Below are 20,832 nucleotides of genomic sequence, written 5' to 3'. Positions count from 1 at the left end.
TCATTATCCAAAAACCTGCTGCCTGAATCCTAGCCCACAGCAATTCTATTTACCCAACACCTCTGTGTTTGCTAATTTCGCTAATTAAAACTTGACTCCTGGGTCTGGTAATGCCTCCGTTTTAAATTTCTCATCCTTGTTTCAAAATCCCTGCATCATCTCTCCCCTCCCTATCTCTGTAATCTTCTCCAGCCCCAAAACCCTCAGAGAGCTCTGAGCTCCTCTAATCCTGACCTCTTGAGCACCCACGATTTTATTCGCTCCACCATAGGGGAAGATGGTGGTAATGTCACTGAACTAGTAATCCTGAGGCCCAGTCTAATGCTCTGGGGACATGGCAGCTGACAGAATTTCAATCCAGTTAATAAATCTGGACTATTAAGAAAAGTTATGCTCAGTAATAGTGACAGTGAAATTATCATCGATTGTCTGAAAAACACATCTGGTTCACTAATGTCCTTTAGGGCAGGAAATCTGCCAGCATAACCTGGTCTGACCTACTTGTGACTCCAGATCCACAGTAATGTGGTTGACTCTTAACTGCCCCCTGAAATGGCCTAGCAAGCCACTCAGTTCAAGGTCAACTAGGGACGGGCAAAAAATGCTGGCCCTGCCAGCCACACCCACATCCCATGAAAGAATTTTAAAAAACCATTGGTGGCCGTGCCTCCAACTGCCTGAGCTCCAAGCTCTGGAACTCCCTCCCGAAACCTTCATACTCTCTCTCCTTTAAGATACTCCTTAAAACTCACCTCTTTTGGTATCTGTCCTAATATATCCTTAAGTGGCTCGAAGTCAAATTTTGGCTGATTTACAAGTCTGTGAAGCTCCTTGGGATGGTTTACCATAGAAGAGTTATGGTGCAGAAAGAGGCCATTCAGCCCATCATGTCTGCGCCAGCAAAAAAAAAGAGGTAAAAAGAAACTAGCCGTTTATTTTTAATCCCACTTTCCAGCCCTTGGTCTGCAGCTTTGTAGGTTATAGCACTTCAGGTGCATATCTAGGTACCTTTTAAATGAGTTGAGTGTTTAAGTCTCAAACACCAATTGAGGCAGTGAATTCCAGAGGCCCACTAACCTTTGGGTGAAAAAGTTTTTTCTCATGTCCCCTCTAATCCTTATACCAATCACCTTAAACCTATGCCCTGGTAATTCATTTAATATTAATATAATTTTATTGAAGGACCCCTTAGTTTTAAACAGTGACCCCTGGTTCTACATTCGGCAGCTGATTAATTTTATTGTAAATAGAATACAGATGTGCTATTGGGGAGCAGCATTTCTTTTAGGTGTTAATGAGAATATAACTAGCAGAGGATGTTCTCACTCAGGCCAACATCCCCAGCATCGCAGCATTGACCATGCTCGATCAGCTCCACTGGGCACTTGCCTGACACGAGATTCCTGAAACAAACGCTCTACTCGGAGCTTCGACACAGCAAGCGAGACCTGGGAGGGCAGAGGAAACGCTTCAAGGACAGCATCAAAGCCTCCTTGAAAAATGTGCAACATCCCCACCAACATATGGGAGTCCCTGGCCCAAGACTGCCCGAAGTGGAGGGAAATCATCTGGGAATGAGCTGAACACCTCGAGTCTCATGGTCAAGGGCTAGCTGAAGCCAAGCATCGACATTGAAAGGAGCGCGTGGCATCTTGGGCACCCAACCCACCTGTTCCCCCTACCACCATCTGCCCCACCTGTGACAGAGACTGTAGTTCATGCATTGGTCTCTTCAGTCGCCTGAGAACACATTTTTAGTGGGGAAACAAGTCATCCTCGACCCCAAGGGACAGCCCAAGAAGGAGATTAATATAAGTAATAGTTTACCAGGCGCTATATAAATACAAGTTGTTGATTGCATTTAAGTGAAGATGCAGGGAGGAGGTTTGTGGAGGACGGGAGACTTAGGAATTTAAGAGAAATAAAAGTGCCAGAGGTGCAAGTTGTTGTTGTTAAGGTACCTGAGCCTCTTCACCTGTGGCCCATTCTGATTGGCTGATGCTCCTGTCAATCAGAGCCGCTTCCGCCCCGGATGTGAGGCTGGGCCTCGGGCTTCGGGCTTCGGGAGCGGCTGGAGGGAGAGAGCCGGAGCCTGGAGCCGGCATGCGGAGCCCCCAGCGACTCCCCGAGCCCTTGGGCAGTTGGGCTGAGCCGAGCCGCCCGCGGGGCTGCAGCCTCTTCCCCTTCCTGAGGAAGGCGGCCGGGGTGGCGGCCCATGTGAGCGCGGTGGCACTGAGCGCCTACATGGGGACACTGAGCCGGCTGGGGACCAGTGAGTACCCGGGGCGGGGGCGGGTAACGGGGTGGGGGGGGGGGGGGTAACGGGGTGGGGGGGGGGGGGGTAACGGGGTGGGGGGGGGGGGGGTAACGGGGTGGGGGGGGGGGGGTAACGGGGTGGGGGGGGGGGGGGGTAACGGGGTGGGGGGGGGGGGGTAACGGGGTGGGGGGGGGGGGGGTAACGGGGTGGGGGGGGGGGGGTAACGGGGTGGGGGGGGGGGGTAACGGGGTGGGGGGGGGGGGTAACGGGGTGGGGGGGGGGGTAACGGGGTGGGGGGGGGGGTAACGGGGTGGGGGGGGGTAACGGGGTGGGGGGGTAACGGGGGGGGGGGGGTAACGGGGGGGGGTAACGGGGTGGGGAGGGAGAGAGGGGGGGTAACGGGGTGGGGAGGGAGAGAGAGGGGGTAACGGGGGGGGGAGAGAGAGGGGGTAACGGGGGGGGGGGAGAGAGAGGGGGTAACGGGGGAGGGGGTAACTTTGGGGGGGGAAGGGGGTAACTTTGGGGGGGGAGAGAGAGGGGGTAACTTTGGGGGTGGGGAGAGAGGGGGTAACTTTGGGGGGGAGAGAGAGTAATGAGGTAACTAGGGCTAATGGGGCAACTGGAGGCAAAGGGGCAACTGGGGGCAAAGGGGCAACTAGGGGATTTGGGGGAGGGGCTAATGGGGCATTTGGGGAGGGGCTAATGGGGCATTTGGGGGTAACGGGGCATCTGGGAGAGAGGGGGTAACGGGGCATCTGGGAGAGAGGGGGTAACGGGGCATCTGGGAGAGAGGGGGTAACGGGGCATCTGGGAGAGAGGGGGTAACGGGGCATCTGGGAGAGAGGGGGTAACGGGGCATCTGGGAGAGAGGGGGTAACGGTAACTGAGGAGAGGGAGTAATGGGGTAACTGAGGAGAGGGAGTAATGGGGTAACTGAGGAGAGGGAGTAATGGGGTAACTGAGGAGAGGGAGTAATGGGGTAACTAGGGGTCACTGGGGCATCTGGGGAGGAGAGGGGGTAATGGGCTTCTGGGGGAAAGGGAGTAACGGGGCATCTGGGGGAGACGGAGTAACGGAGTTATGGAGTAACTGGGGTGGAGAGGGATTAATGGGGTAAACTGGGGGAAGAAGGAGGTAACTGGCAGGAAGAAGGGATTGGTGGGGTGAGGGGGTAATGGGGAAAGGGGTAATGGGGAGAGAGGGACTTAACTATGGGAGAGAGGGGCAATGGAGGAGAGGACTGGGGGTAAGTGGGGAGGAGTTGGGGTAACTGGGGGGCTAACTGGTGAGGAGATGGGGTAACCAGGCAATAACTGGGGAGAAGGAGGGGAACTGGGGGGGGAAGAAGTGTGTAACTGTGGGTGATGGTGGGGGGGGGGGGGCGGTGGAGAAGGGATTGGCGGGGGTTGACGGGGGAAGAGGGGATAACGGAGAGAGGGATAAATGGGGGCAGAGAGGGGGTATTGCGGTTAATGGGGAGGGGGAGAACTGGGGGGGAGAGATGGGGTATAAGTGGGGGGGGGAGAGGGCGTGAGGGGGAGAGGGGGGTCATTGGAGGTAACAGGGAAGAAGTGGGGGGTAACTGGGGAGGAAAGGAGTGGCTAACTGGTGAGGAGATGGGGTAACCGGGCAGTAACTGGGGAAGTGGGGGGGCAACTGGGGAGAAGGGTAATGGGGGTAACTGGGGAGGAGAGGGAGTAACTAGGGATTACTGGGGAGGTGAGTGGTAACTGGGGGTTTAACTTGAGATGGGGTAACTGGGCGGTAACTGTGGAGGACAGGTGGTAATGAGGGTAACTGGAGGAGAGGGGATAACGGGGGGGGTAGAGAGGGGGGTAACGGTGGGGTAGAGGGGGAAACTGTCCGGAGGAAATAGTAGTGGGGTGAGAGATGGGGGGAAACAGTCGTGGGGGGAGAGAGTGGGAAACAGCCGGGGGTAGAGGGGATCACAAGGGGAGGGGGTGGGAGTGGCAACAGGGGATAACACCATCTTCTCAAGCCATTCAAATAGGGCCTTGCCAGCTCCACCCAAATCCCATTAATGAACTAAAACAAAAAAGAGCCCCAGTATTTCAAGAATCTGAGACCCTCTCTTTTTCTCTCTTTTTGATTCAATATTTAGAAATGGGAGTGGGGAGATAGGGAAGAGGGGATGGAGCAGAGGGAATAAAGAGTTGGAACGGACTGAGAGTAAAGCTCCGTCTACACTCCCCACTAGATACAGCATGGGTCAGATCCAGATTACAACTCCTTTCAAATGTGCAACATCACAAACTCCAGAAATTCGTTCTTACTTTAGCTCTGTGACATTTCCAAATTCCGTGAGTCATCTTGTGGTACTCCCAGTTAATGGGGAATGCTCTGTGTGTGTAAACCTCTGCCCACAGAAACTGGACACAGTCCAGGAGGTTTAAAGGAGATAAAGAGGATATTTTTGCTGTCAGCCTGGGCTGGTTCAATCCCCGATTGTTTCCTTTTCCAATGCTGGTCAGAGTGCCTAGAGCAGTATCGACTGCTGATCAAAGCCCAGAGCAGTGCGTGGTGCCCAAACTGTGCTTTAACTGGCATCATCAAAAAGTATTTTATTCTGGATTGGCCTCAGTGCTATACTCATAATGCTCACCATCTGAATATTTTCTCTTTTCAGGTCGCTTCTCCTGGCACCCAGCCTGCATGGCTATCGCGGTAAGTGTTCTGTTTCAAAGCATTAAAATAGTTTGAAGTATAAATAACTTAAAAGAGAACATTCTACATATTGGTTAACGTACTGTGGTTTCCTTTTGCATGCAGCCTTCACAAGAGTTTCCTGACTTTTTTTCGGCAAAGGTGCCCCAGAATCTTGCGATCACCTCGTGAAGCTTTAACCCTGTCCCCGTTCATTTTTCCCCTACCCTGAGTTGGTAGCTTCGTAGATATTGAGGTTTGGATTTCAGTCCTGATTTATCTTGCGATGAGGCAATGGCAGCACCACCAGTCTAAGCACTCAATTCAAACTGAGCAAGCCAGGGAATAAGTACAGATTGATTTTATTTGTGGTTTGAAGGCCAGAAGTGCAGTGCTTGAGGTCTGCAGGATGTGAACCTCAAGAGACATTGAATGACTTTTAATAAGGGACAATGGAATGCTGAATTCTGTACATTCAATAAGCAAAATACAGTGTTGTGGAGCAAAGTGTCTCCTAATAGGGAAAGGAGCTAGCACTCTGGTGAAGGAAAATAGTGCTGTAGTAATACTTGATTTTTCAAAAATCATCCGTTTGTACGCTCTTCATGCCACCTGTTCCAGTATTAGTTCCAATGGCCACTTTCACAATGGCAGCTGCTTGTATAAATTGCTTGCACTTAGCTGAACTCTGGAGGTGCTGAAAAGTGTCACCGTTAGGAGGATTTAACCTCGTTATTACAATTCTAGATGGGAAGTTTCCATTATAAATATAGGCGTAAGAATTTATATTTAAGTATCATAAGGCAAGCTAAAAGCAAAATACTGCGGACGCTGGAAAACTTAATTAAAAACAAAATGCTGGAAAAACTCAGCAGATCGGGCAGCATCTGTGGAGAGAGAGAGAGAGAGAGAAACAGTTAATGTTTCGAGTCCATATGACTCTTCTTCAGAGCTAAAGAGAAGTAGAAATGTGATGGATTTTATAACTGTATAAGAGGAGGTGGAGCAAAATAGAAGGTCGATAGATAAATAAATAGATAGAACGGAGCTGAAGAGAAATTGGACAAAGATGTCACAGACACAGGACAAAAGGAGTGTTAATGGCAGTGTTAAAGACTAAAGAAGGTGCTGATAGTGGCATAAAGGTAAGATAGCAGAATGTTAATAGCAGAACAAGGGTCAGCGCTCTGTGAAAGCAAAACATAAAAACAAGTGACGGATGGCCCACAACAAAAGCAGAAAATGCTGGAAAAACTCAGCAGGCCTAGAGGCATCTATGGAGAGAGAAACTGAGTTAATGTTTCGAGTCCGTATGACCCTTCTTCAGACCTCTGTTGGGGGGGTGGTGTGGGGAAAAAGGATTATAAAAAACATAAAATAAAAATTAAGAAGTTTTTGGATTAAAAAGGGGTAAAGATGGAGGAAAGAGTTCATTGTCTCAAGTTGTTGAACTAAAGTCCGGAAGACTGTAAAGTCTACTTAAAGTCTGTAAAGTAGTCGGAAGATGAGGTGCTGTTCCTCCAGCTTGCGTTGGGCTTCACAGGAACATCGCAGCAGGCCAAGGACAGACATGTGGGCATGAGAGCAGGGTGGTGTGTTGAAATGGCAAGCAACAGGAAGGTCTGGGTCATACTTGCGGACTGAACGAATGTGTTCCACAAAGTGGTCACCCAGCCTGCGTTTGGTCTCCCCAATGTAGAGGAGACCGCATTGGGAGCAGCGAATGCAGTAGACCAAATTGAAAGAGGTGCAAGTGAAATGCTGCTTCACCTGAAAGGAGTGTTTGGAGCCTTTGACGGTAGGAGGTGGAGGGGCAGGTGTCGCACCTTCTGCGATGCAGTGGGAAGGGATGAAGAGTTGGGGGCAATGGTGGAGTGGACCAGGGTGCCCCGGAGGGAGCAGTTTCTACGGAATGCTGACGATGCTGACCATGAACTCGCGCCTCCAGCTTTACAAAGAACAAAGAAAAATTCAGCACAGGAACAGGCCCTTCGGCCCTCCAAGCCTGCGCCGATCATATCGCCTGTCAAACTAAAACATTTTGCACTTCCAAGGTCCGTATCCCTCTATTCCCATCCTATTCATGTATTTGTCAAGCTGCCTCTTAAACACCACTATCGTACCTGCTTCCACCACCTCCCCAGCGAATTCCAGACACTCACTACCCACTGCGTAAAAAACTGGCCCCGCACATCTCCTCTAAAGTTTTCTCCTCTCACCTTAAATCTATGTCCCCTAGTAATTGACTCTTCCACCCTGGGAAAAAGCTTCTGACTATCTACTCTGTCCATGCCACTCATAATCTTGTAAACTTCTATCAAGTCGCCCCTCAATCTCCGTCGTTCTAGTGAGAACAATCCGAGTTTCTCCAACCTCTCCTCATAGCTAATAACCTCTAGACCAGGCAGCATCCTGGTAAACCTCCTCTGCACCCTCTCCAACGCCTCCATATCCTTCTGGTCATGTGGCGACCAGAATTGCACGCAATATTCCAAGTGTGGCCTAACCAAGGTTCTATACAGCTGCAGCATGACTTCCCAGCTTTTATACTCAATACCCCTGCCGATGAAGGCAAGCATGCCATATGCCTTCCTGACTACCTTATCCACTTGCGTTGCCACTTTCAGTGACCTGTGGACCTGTACACCCAGATCCCTCTGCCCGTTGATGCACTTAAGGGTTCTGCCATTTACTGTATAATTCCTACCTGTATTAGACCTTCCAAAATGCATTATCTCGCATTTGTCCGGATTAAACGCCATCTGCCATCTCTCCGCCCAAGTCTCCAACCGATCTATATCCCGTTGTATCCTTTGACAATCCACTTCGCTATCTGCAACTCCTCCAACCTTAGTGTCGTCTGCAAACTTATTAATTAGCCCAGTTACATTTTCCTCCAAATCATTTACGTATACTACAAACAGCAAAGGTCCCAGCACTGATCCCTGCGGAACACCACTAGTCACAGCTCTCCATTCAGAAAAGCACCCTTTCACTGCTACCCTCTGTCTTCTATGACCAAGCCAATTCTGTATCCATCTTGCCAGCTCACCTCTGATCCCGTGCAACTTTACCTTCTGTACCAGTCTGCCATGAGGGACCTTGTCAAAGGCCTTACTGAAATCCATGTAGATAACATCCACTGCCCTTCCATCGTCGATCATCTTTGTCACTTCCTCGAAAAACTCGATCAAGTTAGTGAGACACGACCTCCCCTTCACAAAACCATGCAGCCTCTCACTAATACGCCCATTTGCTTTCAAATGGTAGTAAATCCTGTCACGAAGAATCTTCTCCAATAATTTCCCTACCACTGACGTAAGGCTCACCGGTCTGTAATTTCCTGAATTATCCCTGCTACCCTTCTTAAACAATGGAACAACACTGGCCATTCTCCAGTCCTCTGGGACCTCACCCGTAGCCAGTGAGGATACAAAGATTTCTGTCAAGGCCCCAGCAATCTCCTCCCTTGCCTCCCTCAGTACTCTGGGGTAGATCCCATCTGGCCCTGGGGACTTATCCACCTTAATATTCTTCAAGATGCCTAGCACCTTTTTTGATCTCAATATTGTCCAGGCTATCTACACACTCTTCCCTAGACAAATCGACCGCTAAGTCTTTCTCTTTGGTGAATACTGATGAGAAGTATCCATTTAGTATCTCTCCCATTTCTTCTGGCTCCACACACACATTCCCACCTCTGTCCCTGAGTGGGCCTACCCTTTCCCTGGCTACCCTCTTGCTTTTTACATATGTGTAAAAAGCCTTGGGATTTTCCTTAATCCTGGTTGCCAATGACTTTTCATGACCCCTTTTAGCCCTTTTGACTCCTTGCTTAAGTTTCTTCCTACTTTCTTTATATTCTCCACGGGCTTCATCTGTTCCCAGACTTCTAGCCCTTACGAATGCTTCCCTTTTCTTTTTGACTAATCTCACAATATCCTTCGTTATCCAAGGTTCCTGAAACTTGCCATGCTTATCCTTCATCCTAGCAGGAACATGCCGGTCCTAATTCTTATCAACTGACGTTTGAAAGCCCCCCACATGTCAGTTGTTGATTTGCCCTCAAACATCCGCCTCCAGTCTAGATTCCTCAGTTCCTGCCTAATATTGTTATAATTAGCCTCTTTTTTAAAAAATCCAATTATTTTTATTTATTTATTCATTTTAAAATTTATTTTTAAGTCCTTTTTCCCAACAGCCTCCCCCCCCCCCCACCAAACAGGGCCATCAGTCACTTGTTTTTATGTTTTGCTTTCACAGAGCACTGACCCTTGTTCTGCTATTAACACATTCTGCTATCTTACCTTCATGCCACTACCAGCACCTCTAGTTTTTAACACTGCCATTAACACTCCTTGTCCTGTGTCCATGACAATTTCTCCTTAGCTCCCACCTATCCCTGACCTTCTATTTGTCTCCACCTGCTCAACCCCCTCTTAAACAGTATACAATCCATCACATTTCTACTTCTCTATAGCTCTGAAGAAGAGTCATATGGACTCGAAACATTAACTCTGTTTCTCTCCACAGATGCTGTCTGACCTGAGTTTCTCCAGCATTTTCTGTTTTTATATCATAAGGCAAGAATGTTTGTCTTTCAAATGAGGGCTAACTGCATCTGCACATCCTGCTCTGTAACTGCATCTGAAGACTGCATTTGGCCTTGACACCCTAACTCTCTCCTTTCTACCTTTCCTCCTTTAAGATGCTCCTTAAAACCTACCCCTTTGATCAAGCTTTCCTAATGTGTGACTCAATGTCAAAGTGTGTTTCAAAAGCTTCTGTGAAGTGTATTGGGATTTTGTAACCACATTAAAGACATTATATAAATGCAGGTTATTGTTCTGCATGTGCAACACTGCAAGGGATGGACTAATTTAAAATGAAGCTTGGCATTAAGGAACAGTGTGATGACACTGGCAGTTATGACACCAACAGTCCAACAAACAGCCCTTCTTCGATTTGGATCATGGGAGAAAGCCAGGAATTAGTGAATTTACCCTCCGGAGTTTGGGAGGGGGTGGGTGGATGACTTTGGTTCAGTTTCCCCATCCTTTATTGCAAGGAGGTTGGAGTGCCAGAACAAGGAAGTCTTGCTACAATTGTAAGGGACGTTGTTGAGACCACACCTGGAGTGTTGTTTGCAGTTTTGGTCTCCATGTCTAAGGAAGGATATACTTGTATTGGAGGCAGTACAGCAAAGGTTGGTTTCTGGATGAGAGACTGAGTAAATTGGGCCTGTACTATGTGGCGTTTAAGGGAATGAGAGGTGATACCATTGAAGCATACAAGATTCTGAAGGAGCTTAATAGGGTAGAGGTTGTTCCTCCTGGTTGAGGAATCTCAAACATGGGGAGACAGTTTCAAGATAAGGGGACGATCATTTAGCACTAGAATAAGAAATTTCTTCACTCGAATCTTTGGAATTGTCTACCCCATATTTTTGTGGATAATCCATTATGGAGTATATTTAAGCCTGAGATAGGCAGATTTTTGGTGTCTTGGAATCCAGGGATATGGGGAGCAGGCAGGAAAGTGGAGTTGAGATAGGAGATCAGCCTTGATCACATTGAATGGTGGAGCAGGCTGAAGGAGCCATATGCTCCTATTCCTTATGTTCTTATCTCTGCTCAGGGTAATTCATTGCCTGGAGTGCTTTAAAACATTTCCTTGGCGTGTACGTAAACTGCTTTTAACTATGTGAATGCTGAGGTTCCTATACCAATTCCACAAGAACATCTCTGCCCAACCTTTTTAAATCTCAAATCTAACTTGGATTCAGTGAAGCTGTTTTTTCCCCCAAAAGAAAGCCACCTCAGTTATTTCTCACAACTGTCCCTTTGAGTGGCAACTACCTGTGTGGAAGATGTCCATTGTAAGACAGCAGTGTTGGTATGAATCTGACACACTCTTAAAAGCAGCTGTAATGGGCTATTTTTGTCTTGGTTTCTTGGGAGAGTGACTTCTGTATACCATGTTTTGCATTTGCCATTGAATGCTCATCTCTAGGTATGTGTGGACTTCACTATATTATGGGCACCTCAAGTGCATACAAACAGCTCTCTGCTTTCGCCTTAACTGGACTGCGCAGACTTAATCATACATCAGTCTGATAGACCTGCATTTTCATGGATTTATGACACCCTGAAAGCTAGGTCTTTCACACCTTGGAGAAGCATATATCTGTTGTCAGCTGCGCTTCCCTGGCTCCTCTTCAGGGCAATGGTGGTACCTGTGTAGGTACAGAACACTTTTCCAAAGAGGTTCCCTCCATCCAAAGAGAAACATGCTCCTGTTGCCATTTATCTGGGATTCTGGGGAGTTGTGAAATCATGAATGCAGTTTGCTGAAGATCACAAATGTGATAACCCTGGAAAGATGTAGTTTATGAAGCTCCTGAACTGGCGTGGCAACACCTGTCCAACCAGTGCACTCTTGTGTTGACATCAAACATAAATTCAGAACACAAGCATCATTGCAGAAACTGCTACTGCTAGGGCACCGTGGGAGTTAAGTAGTTACCTTGTGGCTTCCGCCAGAGCATAAAAGAGCTAAGAACAAGCAGAGAAAGAAATGTTAATTGTTATCATTTAACAATTTATTTCATAAGATTGGATAATGAAATACTCAATCTGTGTTGGCGTTTCAGTTTACTAAAGGCTACAGTAGCAAGCAGTGCGCAAGTTTGCTGTGGTGAAAACAAAGCTGTTAAAATTCTCTTCCTCACTGAGTAGCTGTTACTGGCAAGTAGAAAACATCTACTGTGTAATTTGTGTACTTTCTGCACATAGAAGTAATCAGTATGTATATAACTGCCTTGCTGGGTCATTGCTATCTGTATGTGGACTGAAAGAACACCAGTTTTGATTGTCACTCAGTGCCGATCTGGTCCAATTTGACAGCTGCACCATGGGCAGAAATTTTCGTTCGGCGGGCAGGCACGCGCCCAACGCGCTCATGTGTGAAATGATGCGCGTTGACGTCGGCTGAGCGTGCCAGCATCAAACCGCAGTCGCGCAATAGTTCGGTCGGTCGGCGCACGCCGGAGCTGGCAGCACACCCGCTGTCAATTAAAAGGCCACTGGCGGGATGAGGTTTCCAAAAGCAAATAAAATAAAAACTTTAATTTTTCATTAATAACATATCCCTGCTCATGTGACAATCACATGAGGGGACATGTTTTATTACGTTTTTATTTTCTTTATTTTTTTTATATCTCCTCATCCTCCTGAGGCAGCTCCGTGCCTCAGGGAGATTATGCAGCACTCACTCGCGCGCGTGAGTTAGTGAAGTTCATGCTTGGACCACTCGCCCTCCTTCCCCCGCCCCCACACAGGCTTTCACGCTGGGCGGGCCTTAATTGGCCCGCCCAGCGTGAAATCGCGGTGCGGTGCCGATCGTGGGCAGCGGTCGGCTTACCGACTGCCCCCACCGAGCCTGCCCGCCAAGGGCAAAATTCTGCTCCATGTGCCTCTGATCCTAGGGTAGTGAAGGGAAAGCAACCAGGTTTTCCCACTGCTGGTCGCTGTAAGTGATTCCTGCTCAAATTCCTGCAATTTGTGGATTATGTTAAGGACAGGATTAGTCTTTGCCAGTGATGGCCCATAGTTGACATTCATTTATGCAGAGTGGCACATGATGAATGACCACTTGTCCAAAGCACCAGAGGGCTGGAAGTGCAAATGGGCCCAGTTGCTTCATGTTGGTGTTTATACTCTGTACCATTTTTTCCCATAACCTTTAGAAACCATTTCCAGTTCAGTGAGATCCACGTGGGGAGAAGGGAGCTGGTTCAGAATTGCTTTAGTGACATGTATTTTTTTTTGGGAAACTTTCCTTAAAGGTTTGCATTTATGTATTGCCTCATCACACCTGAAAGCTCTTAATATATAATGAAGCATTTGAAACATTTCTGAGGCATAATACTGAGACGTGCAATGGCTGTTGTGCTGTGATTAGCTGCATCTAGGTTGAACAAACTGTACTGCTCGTTTATTTTCGTGGTGTTGGTTAAGGGGGGAGTGTTGGACCAGATGCTGGCCTGCTCTTCGGTTAATGCCTTTGGATCTTTAATGCCCAAGGATAGTGCCTATGTTAACACAAGAGCTTGAGTTTATATGGTATTTTTAACATAGTAAAGCATCCTGAAGCATTTCTCAGAACTGTTATCAAACTGAATTTGGCACCAAGGTATGTGAGGTTTTAGGACAGGTGACCAGAAACTAGGCCAAATGTAGGTTTTAAGGTGACTTTGAGGAGGGGTAGAGGGGTTTGGGGAGTGAATTCCAGAATTTGGGGCCTAGGCAGCTGAAGACACAGCTGCCAATAGTGCAGTGATGAAAATCGGAGATGCTGAAGGCATAAGAATTACAGCAATGGTTTGTGTCAGTCTGAACCTATAGCCACCTGACTCCAGGGTAGGGTTGAAGTTGAATTGCATTGATGAATGTGTATCTGTTTTGTTTTCCAGGTTTGTTTCTGTATGACAGAAGCCATTCTGATCTTCTCACTGGACAGTTCACCCTTCTTCTTTTGTTCAATTAAAGCCAAGGTACGAATTCACTGGATGATGCAGGTCTTCGCCACCATCTTTGGCTCCATTGGTCTTGTTTTCATCGTCTCCAGCAAGAACATCTCTGAGTCCCCGCACTTCACCTCGTGGCACAGCATCCTTGGGGTAGGGACTGTGATCGCGGTATGTGGCCAGCTGCTGTGTGGTCTCTGCCTCCTGTTTCCAAAGTTAATTAACACCTACTCAGTGGCCAGGCTGCGCCTTTATCATGCCACATGCGGTCTGCTGGCTTACATGATGGCCACAGCTACTGTGGTGCTGGGCCTGTGCTCGGATTGGTTCAAAGCCCAGGTTAACGGAGTTCTGTGGTACTTTTTCTTAATCGTTCCGCTAATTCCAGCTCTCGTCATCATGAATCAAATCAACAATGGTTACCTCTCCAAGAAGAAAATAGAGATTTAGTGTGTCAATGTTGACCATCAATAATTGCCATGGGCTGCTTGTGCAACATCTCCCTATTATGTCAAGTAAAGATGAGCCCGAAATCTAATATAGAGCTGGCAGAGTACTCAGCGATTGATTAGTCTGGACAATAGCTTTCTCCTTTGAACAAAAGCTTTAAAAAACCTTTAGTACTTCTTGCTCTTTTTTCACCATTAATTCCAAAACTGGTCAGTAAGAGGGGCTCGAAGCAGCACAGAATGTGGCAAATTGCCCTGTTCCTGCTTGCTGCTCACTGCAGGCTCCAATAATTGCAAGTAAAATTTCTAATGATTTATACAATTGATTTTAAATAATGTGGATAAGATGGATGTAAATGTGCGTCCTTGTGTGAAATGCTGCTGTGAATTAAGAGGGTAACTATATGCTTGATGTTTCTGGACAGTGTTATGGAGCAATTCATTGACACTTTCGGTGCAATGCCGCAAGATGTGAATTGTGAATTCCTGCCTATCCCTCATGCTCCCTGGCAGGGCAGAGGCAGGGGGAATCCATGGTCAACAGATCCCTCGGTTTGTCACAATGCACTGGCTGTCTAAGTGGAGAAAATATTATTTAAATTCGATATTATTTAAAATCGTAAAGTGGAGCAACATATCTTCTGCAGATTTATTTTTATATATTTGTATAACTGTTAACAGTGCAATTGAAAATGCTTTGACTATAATCAGATTGGTTATATTACTCTGAGGGTGGGGGCTAGGTAAGCAAAGGTGTATCTAAAATCATTTTTTAAGTTATTGCAAGCTAAATGACACTGGGATTTTGTTTTGGTTTCTCTGCGTCCTTAGGTAATGAATAAGACTTGTGATCTGTCACTGTGTGACAGCCATGGGGTTTTTATACTCTCTTATCATGCTGCTCTTCTGCAGTGTGAACTATTTTCAAATTTCAACTTACAGGATTTTTTTTTTTAAAAAGTAAGACCCATTGCTATAATAAGCAAAGTAATAAAAACTTAAAATTAAGCACCAGAATCAGCTAGATTATCGGAAAACATCATCAGCCATGATCTAACTGAATGATCGGCTCCTGTTCCTTTGGGTGCTGCTGTCTGTCAGCTGAAGTACAGTATTACAGGTATGTTCCAGCTACAGCCCAGGAATTCTGGAATATATAAATATATATATATCTCTTTCTGCTGGAATCAGGTTTGTTCCTGGTGCAAATTGATGTCTTTATGGGAACCCTAAATGCGGGGCATGGTGACAGTCTTGACCCAATTTATGATATGTGACAAGCTCAGCATAGTGCAGGTGTTGATCCTGATTTCATTCCCATGTGCTTAGCTAGCCTGGAAAGTGGAAATGCTGCAATTGTTTGGGAAAGAGTACATTTCGGGGGTTGGGTTGAAAATTCAAAGACCTGAGCCTCCATAGTACTATCCTTATTTGTATGGTGAAGACCCTTGATTTGGGTAGCTTAAGTGTGCTTGCCACTCTGTGCGCAGGTAGAATCATATTCCCATTTTCCCTCATTTTACCTTGTTAATGACCAAAATATTCGTGAAAGTTAAACTGTGTGGTCAACATCCCAGATCACCAGGAATTTTCTGCCAGTCGCTATACAAATTACTTTATTTTGTACTTTGCTACTTGAATGTTTTTGTATTCAGCTTCAAATGTTAAATTGGTCCCAAAGATTGCAATGTTGCTGTATGTAAAACAAAATTGACATCTAAACTCTAACCTGGCTTCAAATGGGTTGCACTGGAGTTGAATTTTGGTCTTCTATTGTAGGTAGCTCAGTAATTTCACGTTGAGCAGGGTTGGAGGTGATGCCTGAATTAACCAGCGTGATAGGAGCATGTCCATTTTACTTTCCTATAGTTTGAAGATCTTTTAACCTGAGAGGCAGCTTCATTCTGTTGCAGTATCGGTTTCCTGGCACTAGAGGTTGTTGTTTCACAGTATTTTAAATAGACCTGAAATATTACTTCCAGGAGGCTTTACAGAACTATCACTGTCTCTCATTTTGCCCCTACGTTGCGTTAATTTAAAATTCACTGCAATATAGTCTCTTTCTGATCTTTTCACTTTCTGAATAATAGGGATGCTACAAAAATCACGGCTGCTTAAAAATAATGTGCAGAGAATGGACACTGAAATAGATCAGATATTTGGTCGCCTGTGGGGCTGAGCTTTCACTCTCGGCAGCTAACCCGTTGTCAGAATGTTTGTTTGCTCTGTCCACCATCACCCTTCCCCTATGATCTAAAGGCCACATGACTGGTCCAGCTAGTACTTGCATTGGGACCTTATAATCCTGATTAAATTTAACCTTGCAACATAACCCAAAAATGTATAATAGTTTAGTTGGCATTTGAAACATGCAGATGTTTGGGTTAGGGCTCATCCTGAGCTGTAACCTCTGCCAGTATTTAGATAAATAGACCAGCTGTAGTTTCTTGTGACGATAGAAAGCTTGTTTTCAACTTTTATTTTCCTTAAATTGGAACAGTACTTAAGCACAGCGAATAATGCGGGTGATGTGCATGCATAATGACATTAAAGTCTATAACTGCACACATCCCCTTATTTTAAAGCCAGCTGGCCCAATTACAAGCATCTGTGTTAGAGGAGGATGTAGGCAGACTAGGCTCATAAAGACCAATTTTTATAATTTGCTGTTTGAATGCCTGGGTCTTTAGTGAAGCAATTGAAATGTGTTCATTTTGATTGCTATGTGACCTCTGACAATGTAGCACTTCTTCAATAGGCCACCAGCTTGTCAGGCTAGATTATGCAATGTGCACTTTCTGTTCAGTTCGTAAAATGGCAAGAATTACAAATGAGAAAGGTCATTTAGCCCATTTTAATCCATTCATCCTAATGGCCCCAAATGTTCCCCCCTCTCACCCCTGTTGTAGCATCCAGTTTCACTGTAAATGGTTCCAGCATTTTCACCTGCACCTCTTCGCAAGTTGATATGAGCAGAAGTATGATTTGAATATTAATGCAAAGTTCAAACTCCCCTCCCACTGGGCTTCCTGCTAACTCAAAATCCAGTGAGTCACTCAGCTTGTATGACTTATTCTATTTCAAGATGTCTGTAAGATAACAATTTAATTTTTTTTCTAAATTTCCAGCCTGTCATTTTCCCAGCCACCTGTTTATTCCTCTAAACACTCTTCAGTGAATAGTTGAGCCGTACAAACCAGGGAGGCGACTGGTTAAATCCCTGCTCTGTGCTAAGTAGCCTGATTCCCGGCTCGAATGACCATTTGAAGCAGCCACAGTCAGGCCAGGATTCCCATACCTTGTCCCTGCCCAGTGACCCTGCAGAGAGAGCACGTGTGTGTATGTTAGGTGAAAACAGAATCAAGGTCCACTGTGATGTCATTTATGATCAAATAGCCCACCTGAGCTGAACCCTCGATGTGGGAATTTTGAGAAATATGAGCTATACACTTGCAGCTATTTTGCTTCAGCACCCTGGAGGCAATAGGACAGACTGCTACTCAGGTCCCTCCTTAATGTGCGATGCTAAGCTAATTAGGATTGAAATCAGGAAGCATTTTTTCACAAAGGATGGTGGAAATCCACAACACTTTTCCCCAAAAAGCTTGGGTGCTAGGGGGACATGTCAGAGGGGGTGTGGGTGGTACATCCAGTGCAAGTATTCAAGACTCAGATCGATTGAATTTTGTTAGGGCAGAGGTATGATGAAAATGATTCCTAATTTTTTTAATTGAATGCCAAGGACCAATTTACAGAGTTAATAATTGTTTTTATGTATTAAAAATAAAACGGGTTCCCAGTTTGTGATGACTTGTAAACTGGACAGTTGTCAAGGTATTCCCTCTGAAATGCCAGCATTAGTTGCCCTTGAGGAAGTAGCTAAGTGAATTCAGCACTGTTAAGGGTGTAACTTTAAATATGAAAGGATTGAGAACACTTTATATTGTGCTACTGGCTGATTTGTATTCTCCACACTTGGGTTAATTACCTATAAATTATTTCAATGCTACATTTTCTTTGTATACCAAGAGGAGGAGTGGGCCATTCAGCCCCTTAGATCTGTTTTGGCATTCAATTGAATGCTTTAAAGTGTGTTTTATAATTGGGATAGGGAACAGGTGGTCACCCAGCTCCCCTCACTCACAAGTGTGAATGGAAACCATGCCTCAGGGTGAGCTTTACTCTTGAATTATATACTGTGCTGATTCTATCAGCAATAGCCATTTTGCCGAATTCTGTTTAGCCCTGTCAGACTCCCACTGAGTGTTTTAAATTTAATCCTTTCAGCTGCTACCCTTCTAACCCTTGTGCCATTGATCGATAACACTTATTATCTCTTGTGTTTGTCGTGACCAGGGAATAGATGGTGCAATCTTCGCAATGTCATGATCACCGTGCAGTCTGCAGCCTTGGAAAATACAGAATGCAATTTCCCTTTTTCTATTAGTTTTATCTCTGTTTTGTTAGAGAATAGAAACCCGGGAACCTTGTTTAAACTGTAATATGTATAATATTTTTCCCTTAAAGAATGATTTCATCTCTGATTCTTATATCGTACTAAGATCGGTAGCAGCAGCTCTTTATTCGGCTCTCTCCCTGCTGTTAGCGCACTACCAGGCTAAGCAATCTTGGTTTTCCAGGTCTTAATGCAATTTTAAATCAGTTTTTGATTCAAACTTTTGAAATAGTCGGAAGGTTTTTATTTTCAGGAAAATTAGTGACCTAGGAAAGGAAGGCAGAAGGTCAGGACAAGGAAATGGCAAAATATTTGAGGTGGACCTACGGTAACACTTTGGTTAGCCATCTGTTATATCTAACACATTTAAATGTCTCACTCTGCAATAAAGAATGATTTTGTTGTGAAATAATGTGAACACATGCAGTGGTCCACTGTACGAACCATATCCAACATATACAAAAGCAAAACGCTGCAGATGTTGGAAATATTGAAATAAAAGTAGCAAATTCTGGAACTACTCAGCAGGTCAGGCAGCATCTGTGGAGAGAAACAGAGTTGACGTTTCAGGTTGAGGATTCTGTCCTGATGAAGGTACATCATCGACCTGAGACATTAACTCTTTCTCTTCACAGATGCTGCTTGACGTGCCGAGTATTTCCAGCATTTTCTGTTTTTATTCTGGCATCCCTATATCTGCAGTGTGTGAGATAAATATGATGGGAAATGGCATCCACTGACGTGTTAATTTTTTGTCTGCTGCAGGGCTGTTCACTTTGGACGCAATAAATCCTTTGTATTGTGAATCAAAACATCAGCTGCCCATTCAACCCTTGATCATGTGACCAGGCCTAGACTGTTCTTCTCTCTGTTGCCACCATCATAGCATGGGCAATGTGATAGGAGTGTTACCTGGAACTAGAACCAGCCACAGTGTGTTTATAGATTCCAAACAGTTGCTGAATGTGCTACCAACATTTTTTTTAAATTATCAAGCCTCAAGGCTGAAAGAATTCCACCCCCCCCCCCCCCAACCCGCCTCACCCCCTACCAGCCCTACCCATACGCTGATAGGCAAGATAAAGCAGGATGGGAGGAGGCTCATGTGGAGTATAGACTTGCTTTGTTGAATAGCCTGTTGCTGTGCTATAAATTCTCATTAGATTGTAAGAAATAAGATTCATTAAGATCATGGCTGATCTGATTATAACCTTAGGTCCACTTTCTTGCCTGTCCCCAGAACCCTCGACTCCCTTGTCGATCATAAATCTGCCTAATTTAGCCGTGAATATATTCAGTGACCCAGCCTCTGCTGCTCTCTGTGGAAGAGAATTCCAAAGACTTATCTTCTGAGAGAAAGAAAGAAATTCCTCCTCATCTCTGTCTTAAATGAGAGAGCCTTTATTTTTTCAACTGTATCCCCAGTTCTAGATTTCCCCCACAAGGGGAAACATCCTCTGAGCATCTTCCCTATCAAACCCCCTCAATCTTATATGTTTCAATAAAAGCACTTCTCATTCTTCTAAACTCCAATGAGCATAGACCCAATATTTTCAACCTTTCCTCATAAGACTTTCCAGGAATCAACCTAGTGAATCTCCTCTGAACTGCTTCCAATGTAAGTATATCCTTAAGTAAGGAGACCAAACTGTACACAGTATTCCAGGTGCAGTCTCACCAGTGGCCTGCACTGTTATAGCAAACTTCACTACTTGTTTGCTCCATCCACCTTGCAATAAATCCATTTGCCTTTCTAATTATTTGCTGTACCTTCACGCTAACTTCTTGTGATTCATGTACAAGGACACCCAGATCCCTCTATACCGCAGCATTCTGCAGTCTCTCTCCATTTAAAAAATAATCTGATTCTCTATTCTTCGTGACAAAGTGGGCAACCTCATGTTTTCCCACTTTATACTCTATCTGCCAAATTTTTGGCCACTCACTTAACTATATCCCTTTGCAGATTCTTTGTATCCTCTCACAACCTGCTTTCCTACCTATCTTCGTATCATCAGCAAATTTGGCTACAATATAGTCAGTCCTGTAAATGGTTATATATGATGTTCTATGTACTTCTACGTAAGGATGACAGAATGCCAGAGATGTTGATCCTGAGTCAGTTGATGTCGTTAGAAGGAGCTGCATCTATGCTATTGAGAGAAGGAATTGAGAAATATTATTAGAGCTGTCGGACTCCTAATATTTGTGGCAGAGCTGAAGTGATTGGAGAGAATTGCATGATTGAAGTAACGTGCGTGGATTGGAAAGTGTGGGCTTCCTGGACCGATTAAAAAGTGGGGCTTGTCATTTCTACATTGTCTTTTACGACCTCAGGATATCCCAAAGCGCTTTGTAACCAATGAAATACTTTAAGTATAGCCATTTGTACTGTAGGGAAATCCGGCAGCCAATTTGTGCACAACAAGATTCCACAAAGAGTATTCAGATAATGACTAGTTGATAAATTTTAATGATG

General features: G+C 45.4%; 1 protein-coding gene across 1 annotated transcript; it reads left to right on the top strand.

Moving 5' to 3' along the window:
* Window positions 1-2,044: 2,044 nt before the first annotated feature.
* Window positions 2,045-16,970, top strand: cyb561d1 (cytochrome b561 family, member D1). The gene is made up of 3 exons (XM_078546477.1): window positions 2,045-2,272; window positions 4,905-4,942; window positions 13,395-16,970. The coding sequence occupies exons 1-3, from the start codon at window positions 2,104-2,106 to the stop codon at window positions 13,896-13,898; spliced, it is 711 nt and encodes a 236-aa protein (XP_078402603.1). The 5' UTR covers window positions 2,045-2,103; the 3' UTR covers window positions 13,899-16,970.
* The last annotated feature ends 3,862 nt before the right edge of the window (window positions 16,971-20,832 follow it).

Source organism: Cetorhinus maximus, chromosome 8, assembly GCF_964194155.1.
Source record: "Cetorhinus maximus chromosome 8, sCetMax3.hap1.1, whole genome shotgun sequence".
Lineage (NCBI taxonomy): Eukaryota > Metazoa > Chordata > Chondrichthyes > Lamniformes > Cetorhinidae > Cetorhinus > Cetorhinus maximus.
The sequence above is the reverse complement of the archived record's forward strand: the minus strand, read 5'-3'. Positions and strand labels throughout refer to the sequence as shown.

Bases quoted from the DNA above. Each gene is read 5' to 3' on its own strand.
- cyb561d1 (XM_078546477.1), top strand. From the start codon at position 2,104: ATGCGGAGCCCCCAGCGACTCCCCGAGCCCTTGGGCAGTTGGGCTGAG. The intron at 2,273-4,904 runs GTGAGTACCCGG...TTCTCTTTTCAG, and splicing joins ACTGAGCCGGCTGGGGACCA to GTCGCTTCTCCTGGCACCCA. The intron at 4,943-13,394 runs GTAAGTGTTCTG...TTTGTTTTCCAG, and splicing joins CAGCCTGCATGGCTATCGCG to GTTTGTTTCTGTATGACAGA.